The following is a 16,949-nucleotide window of genomic DNA, read 5'->3' as shown; positions in this document are numbered from 1 at the left end:
TTATATACACACATATACTTACATACTGAATAAATTATATGCAATTGGAAACACTTGTTCTCTTCTCCCTACCACATCTCAAATATCTAATTCATTTCTCAAAAATTATGTCACTCTTCAAACGAAGAAGAATGAACTAGATGTCAACTTTAGCTCATGGAAATGTAAACATATCTGACAAAAATCTTAGATATGAGTTGTTTCAAAACCGATGTATCAAGTATCTGCCTAGCTCTAATATAAAGTGTGAATGTGCTATTTGTTACATATTCTAGTCTATTACAATACGCCTATTTAAAATCATTATGGAAAATAGTCCATATTAATTAAAGAATATAAAAATAGTTATAAAAAACTATAAAATACTTTTCTCTCCTAGGATTTAAACATATATTCTTGTTGACAAGCTGTGTAGATTTCTCATCCTTATATTAAGAGGGCCTCAAGAGCTAAACTTTCTAGAGTCTGAGAAAGTTAACAGTTCACCACCCCAATTTTCCCTAAGACACAAATGCACTTTCTAAAATACTGTAAATACGATCTGTCACAAGATACGTTGTAATTTATAATCCTCGTACAGGAAAGAGAATGTACTCACTCAATCAGTAGAATAAAAATTTCAAGTTCTTAAATTTAGGCTGCTAGCTTCTCCCACCATAAAGCCATTATACAAAGCTAGATAAAGGCTAGGCATCAGAAAAATTCGACAAATGTTTAGTTTACATAAACTAAGAACAGATGCTGTGCTCAGAACTGCCACAGGTATAAGTGGTGAGTAGACACAACCTCTGCCATCAAGGAATGTGGCATTCAATTGGGGAAGAAAAAAAAAAGTACATGTAAAAACTAATCAGAATAAGAGAATATGATTAGATAGGACTAGAAATGATACAGAGATTCAAAGAAGACGAGCCTACACTGGTGGGGAATTAAGAAGTTCTTTGTTCAAAAAGCAGTATTTGAGATGGGCCTTGAAGAATGAAAAGTAGGACTCTAATGGGAACAGACAGAAACAGGAAAAGGAGGTATTCCAGATAGGGAGGAAAGAGTATGAATAATGATACAAAAGCAAAGACACATGAGTATGTATTAGCAACAGTTGTTGGCCTAGGGTGGAGTCTCAGGGTACATACCGATGAGATGGAATATAAGAACACAGCAGTGGGCCAAGCGGGGTCCTGGTGAAGCCCCCTTGCCATTAGACGTTCTATTATCATCCAGCCTAGATTCCCTCTGACTGTGCTCTACAAACCCCAAAACAGTTGTCATACTCCAGCCCAGTGGCATCTTACAGGGGAGTAGTTGCGAACCAGCTGAGGGGGAAGAGGAGAGAAGCGTCCAAGGCAGAAGAGAGAGGCAAGAAACTGAGCACGTGTCAGTGGGCCTGTGCAGTGTATGCTGTGGGGAAGGCGATGCACGTTCAAGGAGTTTGTGGGCTGGAGGCAGGGAGAAAATGGCAGGACTGGGGACAGATCGCAGAAGACTGGTATGCTACAGTCAGGGTAGGCCTTTGAGGGCTCCTGTGCCTCTCCCCCTCCCACACCCTCCGCTCTCTCACCTCTCAACATCTTACTCTTACAGCAAGGCCCAGTGCAAATTTATTGTCCTCCTCGAAGGCCACACCAGTGTCTTTAATCACACTTATTCCCACTGTCCCCTACAGTTCCACAGCTTGTCGTTTACAAGCCATTTTCCCCCCAGATGAGTGAAAGCACCAAGCAGAAGAACCGTGTACTTATTGACTATTAGATTCCCCCTTAATGAATAACAATATATCTCACATATAGTATATACTCAATAAAAAAATGAATGAATGAATGTGTGCTCTTGAATGAAATCAATACAGACAGTGGGTATCAGAAGTAATTTCTTTTCCTAACAGTTCAAGGCGATCAAGAAAACAAGAGATGCACACTTTCTATTAGTGTGTGGAAGCCAGTTTAAGTCTTGAAATGAGAGCTCATGTCATAAATTGTTAAAATCCTAAAGCATTAGGGCACATTAAATTATTTAAATCCTCTTCATCTGAAAGATGTTAAACAAAAAAACCCTTCAAATACTTAAGAAAAAAATAATAATAATAAGGGGATCCTAGGAGAAAACAAGAGCAGGAATTCCACCTCTGCTCACTAATTTAAAGGATTTCATTAATAATATGAGACACTAATCCACATAAAAATATGAAAGTGAATTATATGCAAATCAGCAGAAAAATATTTTATCTTCATTAAAAACTGGAAGATTAAGGACATATTGCCGACCACAGGTGATATTATCCAACAGGGGAATAAAATTTGATATATTTCTTGAAGCATGGAAACCGATAACATCCTCAGATCTTCAGGAGTAAGCAAGGACCAGATCCATTCTTGTGTTGAAGGAAATAAGGATGAAATGAAAATTGCCAAAACTCTTGCCCTCTTTAGCTCTCCTTAAAGCCAGATCCTTGAAAATGTCACTCAGGTAACAAGGACAAGCAGGAGCCGACAATGTCCAGCAGGAGTGAGAGCTGGAGGGAGGGGTGCAGACAGTGTCATACCAGGCACCACTTTTCTGACTTCTGTCTCTGACGCAAGTTTTGATAGCTCTATTTACTAATTTCTGTATTAAAATAAAAAGAACCAACATTATAAGAAAATTAAGGCTTAAAATTTTAACAGAGAAAATATTTGAAAACGACTTGTTTCCTTATCAATATTGAATCCTTAGGAAGAAACCTAGATTTATTTGGATGATGGCTCTAAGTACAGATGTCAGAAACAATGATAACAAGAGTAATAACTACTGTTTAGTAAGTCTTTTTATGTGCCAAGTACTAGATTAAACCCTTTATAAACATCATCGAACATAGTCTTCACAAGAACTTTATGGAGTGATATTATCATCCCCTTTTTACAGATAAGGAAGTAAAGGCCCGAGATGTTAAGAAACTTGGAAGACAGACACTGGGTTCATCTGATTTTAAATCAAGCTCATGCTCTTCATGAATTCATATATATTGATTACTTTAATATATCCCGCCAACTGAGTGTGGGGTTTGCACCAGCCTATTACACAGTCTGGTCTGTTGGCTCATTTATATACCTGGCTGTCTTGCTTTAGCCATTTAATTATCATCAGCAGCTTTAGAAGAAAATAGGATAAAAAAGAAGTTGGCATCTGAAATTCAAACTATATGTAGTATATAAGGGATCACTGTTTTTTTTAAAAAAAGTTAGAATACATATGTCATTGACCTCCCATTCATTCTCCAAATAATCAGGAGTTTGTCCTATCATAAATATTTGACTGGCCATCCAAAACACTATCTTCAGTATGAAACTAACTACAAGGGCAGGCCCAAAAGACGCTGAGTTCACTAACTAACTACCCTTTCCAGTGTGTCTGATGGATGACTCTGCCACCACCCTGAGGTTTCATCACGCGGAACACAAAAAGGCCTGGAAGCATCACCTCCAAAGCCTGATGTACAAAGATCCTGCCCCTGGAAGGGGCTGATATCAGAGTCCTTCCGCGCACTTCGCTTGGTGACAGCTATTAGTTCATGCCTAGGCTTCAGCTTTGAATAACTGAATTTCCATCAGAGGAACTTCATGCATTTAATATAGGGGGAAAAAAGGGAAGGAAAAACATAATTTTAATAGTTTCTACATTTTACTTTCATGTGCTAGAATTAGGTTGTTTCTATGACTATTTCCTTGAATTTTTAAAAAATTAGTTTATGAATTTGAATCACCTACATTTACAATAAAACCTGCCCACCCCATGCCCACCAATGGTATACTGGGAAATGCTTAAAAACCAGCTCTTTGAGAGAAGAACAGTAAGCATCACAATGTTTATTACAAATTTTACTAGTATAAAAAGATGTGTAGTATATAATTAATTTACAAATGATGATAGGACAACACTCTTTACTGTAAATTTCATATAGCTAATTGATGCTCATAGAATGTTTCTGTTGATTTTTGCCAAACTCTTGTATTGTTGCCAACCTCTGATCACAACTGACGAAAGAATATATAGTTCCAACATGAATGTTGATTGAAATTTTTATTTAGGCTAATGAATAAGACAAAAGTGAAATAATGAAAATATATGATGATGTTGTATGCAGAAATTCAATTGTTCATAAATCTGTGAGTGACTTTTTTGCTGAATTGGATATTTTGTGTTAGATGTTAATTATTAACATTTTCTCCATTACTTAAGTCTAGAGTGACAGCTAACAAAACAACAAATCAAACCTTTATTTGTAGAGTGTACTAATTTTCAGATTTCCATGGTGTGAATATTCTCACCATGGCTGATTTCCATGTAACATTGTTGAATGTGAACTTAGGAAGAGATGTGGTAGCCACCACTGCATAGTATTTCTATCATGTAGACAGATATAAGACACAAAGAGCCTCGAGAACACAGCAATGGTAAAATGCAGTAAAATAATTAGGAAATGATGAGTTTTAGTCTTCCTCACCTTTGTTTTTATATAACTTAATTATAAGTCTATATAATATTTAAGAATGGCTGTACTTATCAATAGGCTTATAAAATTCTTGAAATTCAACAATTGGCTCTCATTGGTTTATATGAGTTGACTCGAGCACACCACTGCCCATCACCCTCTCTTAAAATACTTCCTTATTTTTCGATGCAATCCTCAATATTAGAAGAAATTCATATATATGTGAAGCAACCTGAAGTTCCAATGTTCTCATACTGCCACTACAATCAAAATTCTATCATTAGGATAATCATGACAAGAAACTAAAATGATCTTTGAGGTTGTCTGATCCAATAAGGAATCTTTCCTCAAATCTAGCTTGTACCAATACCGATAGACCTTTTCATTCTTATTCCTAGTCACTCACAAAACTACTTTTAGAAAAATAATAACAAAGGGTTGAAACCAATTCACTACCAACTGATAAATAATCATGTATTCAAGGACACTGCAGTAAAGTCGCTTTAAATGAAGTGGCAAATGTTTTCCAAATAATAAAAGTCATTTTAAATTATTATTTTAGAAGAAACAACAAAAGGTGTGGCTACATTGGGATAACAGAAGAGCTATTTAAACAGGGCAATAGTAACGCATTATTTTTGTGGAACTCCCCTCAATGTTTCAGTCACTTTATACTTCAATTTCATTTTTCAAGAGCATAGAAATCACCAAGTATCTTCCACAGAAATTTTTATTTAAGTTTCCAGTTCAGGAGTGTGAAATTGAACACAGTAATCCAAAATTAAATCATTTATATGTTTCATACTGCTTATTATTCTTCTGGAATAGAAGCAATATTAGCCCTCTCAATTAGGAAAAAAGGTTATTTACTATTTATGACTACTGTTTGTAAGTTATAGAAGCCAGAAGTTTTAAACATTTATCAGCATCACGCCAAATGGGAAGAAACATCATACTTCAATATCAAAAGGCTGGTAGCGGTTTAAGTGCAGATGCTGTGTATACTTGCTCTGCTTCGACAAGGACGACGGCAACGGGGATGCTCTTGGAGGGCTAGCATCTACCAAACAGGTGTCTCATAAAGCGCTACACACAAGACAAGGCTTATTTATTTAAAGAGCTGGTATTCCTCCACCAAATTGCCATCCTTTAGGCCATTTAAAAATATCCTTTTGGGGCCAGCCCCGTGGGTGAGTGGTTAAGTTCGCACGCTCCGCTTCAGCGGCCCAGTGTTTCTCAGGTTCAGATCCTGGGTGTGGACCTAGCACTGCTCATCAAGCCATGCTGAGGTGCGAGCCCAAATGTCACAACTAGTATACACAGCTATGTACTGGGGGGCTTTGGGGAGAAAAAGAAGAAGAAAAAAAGAAGGCTGGCAACTGATGTTAACTCAGGGCCAAGCTTTAAAAAAAATAAATCCTTCCTTTTCTCCCTTTATTTATGAAGGGTATGGGAACTTGAGGAGCAGCTGATAACAGAGTAGACTTGAGCGAAAGTTATGATTTTATTCAGGCAGACACCTGCGGCTGAAATTCAAATAGGTTTGAATAACACTGCAAAGATGGTGGTTGGATTTTATTTATACTGATTGACAGGGGCATCGGTTGGGTGGGCGGGCACACAGAGAGAGAGAAGAGGCCAGGTCTGACTTATGGGGTGCTCTTGAACCTTAGCTGGTTGTCAGTGGCTGAGAGCTACCAAGCTGGCCCAAACAGCTCTCAGTGGAGCGGAACACATGGGCTATGCACAGTTCTCTGGCACCTGAAAAATTTGACTTTCTTCAAATGACTCTGTTGGGGGGGATATTCACCACCACTCCCCCACCTTTTTGCCTCCACTTTCTGTCTGAAGGAAGAGCTCACTGTCTGAAGATCTTACCATAGGTGAAGAAAAGAGGGTGTCTTTCGGCTTTTACTGAATACCTACTAAACATTTACTGTGATGGGTACAGTCATGTGTCACTTAATGACGGGGATACATTCTGAGAAATGCGTCATTAAGCGAGTTTGTTGTCATGAGAACATCAGAGTGCACTTACACACACCTAGATGGTATAGCCTACTACCAACCTGGGTTTTATGGTAATAATTGTATGGGACCACCGTCACGTATGTGGTCCGTCTCTGACAGAAATGTCCTTCCGCGGCACATGAGTGTACTTGCTGAGGACGTTTACATCGCTCATAATTTCTTCAACAACCATGTAACCTACATGTTGTGATTGCTAAATTCTATATGAGGAAATTGAGTCTCAGAGAGATAACATAATTCACTCAGGTTCCAAAAGCTTGTAAATGGGAGAACAAGGATTCATATCTACCTTCCGTCTGATTTGATTCTAAAGTCCCTGCTCTTTCTAAAAAACAATTTATTAAACAAGTCATATTCTTAAAATATCAGATTAGTTGAGAACTTATAAGTATATTTGTAGTTTTTATTTGGTCGTTAACTTCTGCTTCCCGTTGCAAAACACCCTACTTTTCCCATTAATAGGAACGTTATTATAAGACTAAGCCGTGACAGGGTGTTTACTGTTGCTGCTCCCTGGGTGGCTGTGGCATGCGGCCTTATGATTAAGCCTACAGTGAAAGGATGGCAGAGTCCCAGCAGGACACATCTTAACGTGTTTTATGGTTTGAAGGGGGAATTAACAAGGTTTTGCAAAACTTTTAAAACCTTGTGCAAGACCTTGATAGCAAAAAAAAAAAAAGGAACTGTTTTAAAAAGTACTACCTAACATGCCATGTTCACAAAATTGAATCCTTCAAAATCTTTAGAAACCTGAAGCAAGAAGCATAATGATTTCTCCCCTGCAGTGCTATCAGCAACGAGAGGCACTGGAAAACCAGAACCGGTGATTTCTCCTGAGTTCTAGGAATAACATTTATCCATTTGCTGATACCAAAAAATGAAGAAGATACAAAAGCGAGATTAAACTGAGTTTTGATCACTAGTGAATCTCAAAGGGAAAAGACGGAAGAGGAAAGAGATGAAGGCAGACTGAGACAGGCATGGAGGGAGAAACTCCTTGAATGTTCAATGTTATGATATGATTTTGATGGAGAAACCAGGAAATAGGACTGATTTTTCAGACTGGTCTGGTATTAGAAACCATGTTGTATATACTATGTGTGTATTTTTACATTCTTATAAGACAGAACTATATTTATAAAATCGTTTTATATAAAACTTGGATCAATATTATATGTATGAAAAATGGAAAATGCTATGATGATAATATGCAAATAGGTAGCTAGGATTTTATGATAGAAGGGAGCAGGTGAAGTTTCAGTCTCGCATCCTACAGAGACAAAGACATTATTTTTCTAAAATCCGTCTCTTTTGAATATTATATAAAAGGTAGACAAAATCATGAAGTATAAGAGGATACATTCAAGAGGAGATTACAAGAGATAACAATCTTCCTTGCCCTGCAGGAAAGCAGTTTTTGAATACTTCAAGAGCATATGTTGGCCCTGAGCACCAAGACACTGTTCGTACTTGCCTAATACAGATTATTTTTGGCACCACAAAGTCCAATGTGTTTTTTAAAATATTATTTTCTTAATTTCTTTCTGTAGGCAAAAATATCAAAGAAGAGAGGCAGAAAATGATCTCAGAAAAAAAGAAAACCCCAGGAAGAAAGCTGCCATGTCTGGGTCTCAGCTTCACAAGAGGATTCTGACTGGAGGTTTGAGCTTTTCAAATCTCTTGTCATTCAGGATATGAAACTCTAATTTAGTGGCGTGGCCAGTTGAGGCTCTGACTTAATCAGATATGCTGACTAGCTGAAACAGAAGGTGGTTCCCTTCCTCATTTCTGGTTTCCATCTTCAGCTGGCTCCTCACTTGCAAATTGTGACAATCACTTGCAGTGCAAACTATGAAAATTCTGAGGGAAGGGGAGAATCGGTGTGCACCTAACTGAGTTTTACTAGATAAAAAGTGGCATCCCCCTGCCTCACCTCCATCTCCTCTGTCTTTAGGAATGGTTGAATTTTACAGAGAGCCTATTTATACACCACTGCAAGTGATACTTGCATTCATCTTGCACTGTGACATCATTTCCTCATCAATAATTTAAGCATAAGAAATGGATTAAAGGCACTCTGAAGAGACTTCTCACACATGGAAAAACAGAAGCCAACTAAACTCTCCAAAATATTAATTCAGTCCTCTTACCTTGTTCTTTGATCTGACGAATTTGCTTCACAGTTTCTTTTAAGATTGCACATTTGTCAGGTTTGAAGTTAAAGTTGTCTATATCATTAAAATTTGCAAAAATCAGCTCTGCAAGTTCTTCAATATATTTATTTTCCTGTTCACGATTACGTTTCTCAGTGCTCCTCTTGGGGCTAAAAAGAAGAAACATGTTTTTATTATGAATTTGAAAAAGAGCTATTATGAAAAAGACAAGTATGCGAAACAAGTTCTGATACTATGACAGCAATTTATGGAAACACGGAAGGACTTTGGGGGCAAAAAACTGAATATGCCCCAAATGTTGCATGTTCTTTTGAAATCAAACTTACCCCAGTTCTTAATTATATATTTACTTGCATAATCATTTCTTCAATGTGCTTCATGTCTCCCACTGGACTATAAGCTTCACAATGCCAAGGATCGCCACTGTGCTTAATACAATGCTTGGGACAAGTGGGCATCAAATTTATTTTTTTATTTTTATTTTTTTTATTTTTTTTTTATTTTTTATTTTTTTATTAATGTTATGATAGATTACAAGCTTGCGAGATTTCAGTTGTACATTTTTGTTAGTCATGTTGTGGGTACACCACTTCCCCCTCCGTACCCTCCCCCCACCCCCCCTTTTCCCTGGTAACCACCGATCAGATCTCCTTCTCAATATACTAATTTCCACCTATGAGTGGAGTCATATAGAGATCGTCTTTCTCTGACTGACTTATTTCGCTTAACATAAGGGCATCAAATTTATTGAATAAACAAAGGCATGTTTTAGAAAAGTAAGGGAGGTTACCTTTATAAAACTTTAAAATTTTATTCCAGATTAGTAAAAGAAGAAAGGGAAGTTAACCTGGTTATAACAGGAAAAAATAAATTTCAATGATTTTTGGCAGTGCACAAAAAATAATAAAAATAAATCTTTATAATTTCATAGACTTCTTTAGGATGTTAGTAATCAAACCTAATAGCCTTTTTAGACAATGCAAAAAACCACAGCACAGCTGGAAACAAAAGCGAAACTGACCCGGGCTATTTGTTAACTGTCCAGGCTGAACGACATGCAAGATATAAACAAGCGGTCCAAGTCCAGCTGAAGTTTTAAAAAGTTAATGGAAGGGAGGGAAAAATAAAAATTGCCAAGATCTTTGCATGTGAATTTGATAAAACAGCAAACTCAAAAGTTCCCTTTGATAATAACAGTGTACAATTTTTTTCCTCAATAGAGGGCCCATTAAATGACATTCAAACAATACAATAAATAAGAAAGCAAGTTGTTTAACGTAGCAACTTTCTGTATTTTTAACATATTTGCGTATAATACCAATTTATAAAATTTTGTAATCTGTCACAGACTTCCAGATATTGCCTCTAAATACGAGCTGTATTTTCATAAACTAATAAACCTAAGATGGGACACAATTTCTCCATTTTATAGTGGTTACATGATTTGTCCAAGATCACCCAGTGAGTTACTGGTAACACAGTCACCAGCATTTGGTTTTCCTAAGTCTCATTTGTAGCCCTCGCTTCTACTTTTTTAAGAGCAGGGAAAAGAGGGAGTGGCTGCAATTTGTGGAAGAGCCAAGATCCCCTTGTGGACCCCTACCCCCTCCACCTCCCTCTCTCACTCCTCCAACAATAAATAAATGACTAATAGGTGAGAAAGGGGAGCTGCGTCACAGAGACCTGAGAGCACCAGGAGAGGGCTCGGGGACGTGCCCACCCCACCAGGCACCAGCATGATGCCAGGTAAGAGGGCAGCCTCTCCACTGAACAGCTTCCGTTTGACAAAAATGCCTCCTGAGTAGGACTCCTGAGCATCAAAGGCAGTTGGACAGACAGAAGGTTGTGGTCAGCCAGGAAGTACTACGGAATCTAGAGGCAACACCCAGGAGCTGGGGGCTCGGGATGGAAGGTGACAGCGGCAATTTAACAGGTTTGTTTTGTTGGCAGCTGGAAGGGGAAAGGGAATAGAAAATATTGGCTTTTTGCTCTTTTTCCCTCTCTTCTTCTCTTAATGACTTTTCCTAGTCCTCTTCCCTGGTTTCCCATCTGACCTTTTTACTAGCCATTTAATAGAAGTTTGTTGTTTTTATCTAACTTTTAAAATAATTTATATGACTTAGATCATCAAGAGTCAAGTCTCTCTTCTGCGTTTGTTCCCTATTTGCCTCGTTCTCATCCTTCAAAACGGGTAATGACTCAAGTGGTTCTTAATTATCCTAAAACAATAGAAATATAGGTTCTTACTTTCTCTCTCTTTTATATAAATGGTAGTAACTGCATAAACATTTTCTAAACCTTGCCTTTTCTCTGTAACAACATTCTTAAGAGATTTTTTCCATATCAATCCATAAACAGTGTCCTCGTTCTTTTTCATGGCTGTATTGTGTTCTAGGCTATGGATGTGTCATAGCTGTTTAAACAGTTCCCCACAAACATTTAGGTTTTCCTAATCTGTTGCAATTATAAACAATGCTACAACAAGTAACCTCATACAGACATCACTTTGCACGGGTGAAAGTATATTGCTGAAAAATTCCTCGAAGTGGAGCTGCTAGTTCAAAGAGGGTCTGCGTGTATGATTTTAATAGACACTGCTAAATTACCCCACACGGAGGTTACAGCAACTCGCACTTCTACCCATAATATTTAGCATGGAACTTGCTTTAAAATTATTTGTTTTATTCACTGAAGAGCTACAATCTTTATCACCAACTCAAAATCAAATGGATGTAACATTTGATGTCTTGCTCATTATAAAAACCAAAACCAAAACCAAACAAGTGTAAAACTCAGGATAAAACTAACAGCAAATTTTTTACTATGCGATCTTCTTGTCTTTATGACATTCTATCATCCAACAGAAAAGAAAATGTGAGAAACTGAAGATTATAGAATAAACTGGTTTTAAGAGTCAAGTACACAGGAGACATCAGAAGAAGTATGTAGCTTTCCTCTTCTTGTAAAGAATAATAAAATCTGTAACTGATTATCATATCCAAAATGTAAGCTAACTAATATGTAATCCAAGGTTGAAGGGTTAAGGAGAAAAATCACACAATCTTTGAATCAGTGTAAAATCAATGCTAAAATGGCAAAGAAGTGGACGTGGCTTTCATGGGCAATACTGATTCTGTTTCTCACAAGAATCTAACCTGGGTCCAAGCTGGTCAGGACATTCCTTGCGCTTTCTTGTCTCTGCCCTGGATGCGTCAGAGGTGTTTTCTCCCATCCCACTCATCTTGAACACATATCAGCAACTAAAATAGAAAACAGGGGGGAAAAAAGTGAAAAGAGCTGATGACAACATGTTTGATCAATTTACCAACAATGAAAGAACTTCTACTTCAATCAGAAATTTGACAACAGTAATTAACACATTGTTTTCATTATGTGCACTTATAACTTCCAATGAAAAGGCTGCATTTTTTTTTCCACCTTGCTTAAAGGTTAAGCAAATGCAAAGATTAACATTTAAAAAACAAACCAGCCTACCTCACTGGGCCCATACTCTTTAAACAGGAGTTGTATTTCAACGGCACCAAGAACTACAATCTGCTGGCCTGGGTTTCTGCTGCCAGCCTCCAGTTTCAGGAGTGATCTTGCACCATGTGGAAACTACAGGTGTTGTAAGGGGCTCCTCCCAGTCTCTGTTTGGGGTTGGCCAATGCGAAGTCTGTGCTGCAACAGCTCCCATGACAGACAAGCCAGGAAGAGGCAGTGCCATGCCACTAAGCTGATGTTTCCCAACCCGACCAGGTAGATCTGGCATCCTTGTCCCAGCCCCCAGTCCTCGCCCTGCATGAGCCCTCTGTAAGGAACGCCCCTCAAACACAGGGTCCTCCTGCCTCCGTGTGGAGTCTCCAGGGCCCTCCTCTCCAGCAGCAGCTGCCCTGAGGCTCCTCCCCAGCTGCCCTCTCTCCATGGCTGCTGGCCTCCCCGGGCACACCTCCCCTCATGCTACACAGGGCGGTTTCCTCTCACATCCTGCCCCACCCCCCAGACGATTCTAACTGCTATCACCAAAGGCCTTAAGGTGCACTTGAAAAGTCAGGGAACACTGTTGACCTGAACAGAGAAGGACAGTTACTGGCTCCTCCTTGCTGGACAACTTTCAGTAAGAAAATAAAAGGACATATAATAAGAGAATCAGCGTGATCACATTGGTCATCAGTAGCATAGCCAAAATAATACTTAAATATGCAAAGAACAAGAGTCATGGAGGTTTACGTTCTAAAAGAACCAAACAAAGACTTGAGGAAACTGAAAATGGTTATTACTCAAGATGTTTAATAACCGCTGAGGAAAAGAAAAAAAAAATGCAGCCCAAAAAGTTTAAGTCAGCATTTAAACCCTTTCCTAAAGCTCTAATTCTATGCTACTTCCCCTTCCTTCTGTTCCGCAGGCTTCTCAAACCACCTTCCCCCTCCTTTACTTTCTATAGTGGCTTTTCTTCCTTTACAGATTGGAAAAATCAGAGGGAAGGCGAGTCAATAGAAGGTCGAGGACTTAAGGAGGACGCCAGAGAGCAAGAGGTTCATCAAGAGCAAGGACAAAGAGGAAGGGGCTAAGAAAACCCCCAAGGCTGATCCCTGTGTCACTGTCACATACCCATCCACCTGCACAGCTGCTTCCTCGGTGTAATGTGGAATGCTCAGTCTCCCTACAGTCATTCCTTCTGGCCTCTACTCTGATCCAAGAGGGCAGAGGAGTTACTTTTTTTTTTCAAGAGTCATGCATAAGTAGGATGAAGAAACATTGTACCAGTTGAGGGAGGTTGCACCAATTGCACATTCTATTCAAGAAGTCACACAGGAGGGGACAGTTCTGAAAGCTAATGCCTGAGTGTCCTGCTGGTAGGAGCAATGTAACCAAGTCCCAAGGTCCTGTACTGTGGTCACATTTTTGGGCTGATAATAAGTATAACCTGTATTCAGTTACTATTCATTTAGCATTTACTATGCACCAAGCAATTCAGACATAATTTAATCATAAAAACAGACTATGAGGGGCCAGCTCAGTGGCATAGTGGTTAAGGTTGCGTGCTCTGCTCTGGTGGCCCTGGGTTCAGGGGTTCGGATCCTGGACGTGGACATACACACCACTCATCAAGCCATGCTGTGCTGGCATCCCACATACAAAATAGAGGACGATTGGCAGGGCTGGCCCGTTGGCCGAGTGGTTAAGTTCATGTGCTCTGCTTCAGTAGCCCAGGGTTTTGCTGGTTTGGATCCTGGACATGGACATGGCACCACTCATCAAGCAATCCTGAGGCAGCATCCCACATAGCACAACCAGAAGCACCTACAACTAGAGTTTTCAACTATGTACTGGGAGGGGTTGGGGAGAAGAAGAAGAAGAAAAAAAAGGAAGACTGGCAACAGATGTTAGCTCAGGACCAATCTTCCTCACCAAATAAAATAAAATAAAATAAAAAATAAAACCAGACTATGAAAGGCAATAGAGCAGAGAAGCTAACGGCCAGTAGCCATGTCCAGGCTCCACCACCTGGTTAGCTGTGGGACCTTTGTGCCTCAATTCTCTCTTCTGTAAAATGGGGATAATCATTAGCACCTACAGCACAGGGCTGCTGAGCGGATCAGCAAAGGGCGGAACTGGGATTCATACACAGGCTTACACAGTCCTACTCTTAACTGAAGCGTTGCGGCAAAGGTTCTCCTCATCAAATAAGCATTCTTCCTCTAATCACGCAGTAATAGGTAGCTGGGAGAAGCAGCAAGCTCTGGACTGGATGTGCTTCCATGCTGGCCTCTTTGCTCCCCCGATCTGAACATCACCTGTTCATTCACAGAGCGCCTGCCTGGCACTAGAGGCCGGGCACTCAGCGCCGTGAGGAGCAGGAAGATTGTGGCTCTCAAGAAGACAGGGTGAGAGGGAAGATCAATTTGTATGTAGGAAAACCTTCAATACGTAAAAACAGGTGAAGGTATCACACAAGTGGTCTGTGCCCGTCTGCCGGCTGGAACAGAGAAGGTCCTGAGCTGGGCCTTGGGGATGGCGGATGAGTTATTAGAGCAGGAGAGGGGCCAGGGCACTGCAGGAGGACAGCGTGATGCGGACACCTGAGCACCAGGACCCTTCTCAGATGAGACCGCACCAACAGGCACTGTCAAGATTTCTCTTGGAACCACAATTCCCACGGTTTCACTCAGAGGCATGTAAGAAAAAATGTTTCTCATCCGATCTAAGTAAGCTTTCGTCAAACGACCTAGGGGATTTTCACCCTGGAAGCAGCTTTCCATAAATCATAAAAACTTAAGGAAATTTTCATTATCAAAATATAAACTTCAATATACAACAAAATGCCCTATATAGTAGGTCTGTGTGATAACCTTGTTGATGAAAATAGCTATTTTTTCCCCTAAAAGTATCACTATGTATATTATAAAGTATAGTACTATCATAAAAATCAGCAAGCTTTTCAAAAGACAACTTAAAAAAGTGGCTGTTTTACTTAAAGTCGTATATACTCAATTTTTGGATTATAATATTAATAGCATCAGCATCATCTACCTTTAAATTTCCCAAAATATATACATACTAATAATTGTAACTCTGCCGGGGGGAGAGCAATGACACACTTCAACAGAGGGACGAGAAGGCGATAAGGAGTGAAGCAAGGAGCTAACGTTTTCTGCTCTGAGGACAGTCAAACCATTTGAGCAGACTGCAAGGCTGGCTCACAGACCACTCTATCTGTAGCTTTAAAATATCATTCATTTCCTCTTGAAGTAAGTTATTTAAGTGTCAATTTTCTCTTTTATTATTATTATGTGACGGCACCTTAAACACATTTCTTCTAAATCTAAAAGTTTCAGCTTTATGAACATGCTTGCTTCCTTATTTTCTGTGTCTGCCCCATAGGTCCTCTCTTCTGAGCAATTCTGCTGGACCGTGTATGCCCGGTACACATTGCCAAGCAACCTTGAAACCACCAAAGGAAGCATAAGGAGGGGCAGTTGCAGTAACCGGCCAGATTGAGCACAGGTGGATGCACTCTGCCGGCCACGGCCATCAGGGGTGCGGATGCCCCGTTGGAAACACTGCTCATAGACCAGGGGAAAAAAGACAGTCTCAGATGAAAAAAAGGAAAGGGAGCAAATTTAGGATTGGAACAGAGAATGCAGTAGGGTGGGGGAGGTGGTGACAGGCAGGGGCCATCAGTGGATGTAATCTGAGAGCAGACACGTTGGATTTATGCCCTGCTCTTCAGTGGATGAACCAAATAAATAACAGTGAACTTCATTAATGAGGTGCTCAAAGAGAAGAACTGTGGTGCTCTAATCAAGATGACTGTGACAGATATTCTTAACACCCTATGTGAGGCTGGGCGGGCAGCAAGTGCCGGAATTTCACACAGGAACGTGTGGTGGGGCTAGGTGAGTTAATTTTTTTCCCCACTCAAGCGACACAGATAAAAACCAGAGGTAGAAAGACAGAATGATCGTTTGGACAGACACATTTATGACTTCTTCTATGCTCTTAGGCATAAAGAAACCATCTAAAATAAAATAAACTATGTGGAAAGATGAGTTTTAATGCATTTTTGTAGATGACAGTTAAAAATTAATTTCCAATGAAAAGGTAAGAGATGGAAAATACTCAAGGGCAGCAGTGAAGGTTTAGAAATTTTATTTTGTAGGCAGGCCTAAACTAATAGTGTCTTAAATTTTCTCAATTCTGAAAGTGTTCAATGTAAATCACAAAAACTGAAAACGACACAAGTAACCTCTTGGGTCGTCTGTGATGTAATTACAGTCATTGACAACAAACCAGTTTCTACCAGACGTTGGGGGGCTTGCAAAAGGACAAGAGTGGAAAAGATGTTTCGATCTGTCCATTCTTGTTATCTACAACAAAACAATAATCCTGCTTTCACTGAGACAGCACGTCCTGCCTTACACGCTCTGATATCAACTTGTATAAACTAGAGAGTAGAGGAGACAGCTATGGCCACGAGAATTAATATATTTTATTTCTTGAAAGTAATAATATTCTGGGAGGGGAGAACAATGACAGTTAAATCCTTAGCATAATGACAGAAAGTAAAATAAAATGTTAAATCGCAACACTATTAAAAAGGGCACTCTTCTTGCATGAAATTCATCAATATAACATAAGGTAAGAAAGCCGTTGCTCCCAACACAACCTCATACCATGAAAGCTAGTTCGTCATCCTCCAGAATTCATGGAAACGATAATGTGCATTTTATCTTTTATCAGTACTGGCCATCTTCCAAACGAGGCCTATAACTGTC

General features: G+C 39.4%; 1 protein-coding gene across 24 annotated transcripts in view; it reads right to left on the bottom strand.

The window, feature by feature from the left end:
• Positions 1-16,949, bottom strand: part of NCOA2 (nuclear receptor coactivator 2) — a 267,580-nt gene that overhangs the window by 87,630 nt on the left and 163,001 nt on the right. For 22 of the 24 annotated variants that reach the window (XM_070221446.1, XM_023648481.2, XM_070221452.1 and 19 more), the window contains 2 exons: positions 11,826-11,930; positions 8,647-8,819 (listed from right to left, as the gene is read on the bottom strand). In XM_070221446.1, coding sequence (XP_070077547.1) covers positions 8,647-8,819; positions 11,826-11,911 — 259 coding nt within the window. In that variant the 5' untranslated portion in view covers positions 11,912-11,930. Of the gene's footprint in view, positions 1-8,646; positions 8,820-11,825; positions 11,931-12,165; positions 12,651-13,281; positions 13,371-16,949 lie in introns of those variants that run through there. The other 2 variants (XM_005613070.4, XM_005613069.4) reach the window with 2 other exon arrangements.

This window comes from Equus caballus, chromosome 9, assembly GCF_041296265.1.
Source record: "Equus caballus isolate H_3958 breed thoroughbred chromosome 9, TB-T2T, whole genome shotgun sequence".
NCBI lineage: Eukaryota > Metazoa > Chordata > Mammalia > Perissodactyla > Equidae > Equus > Equus caballus.
The sequence above is the reverse complement of the archived record's forward strand: the minus strand, read 5'-3'. Positions and strand labels throughout refer to the sequence as shown.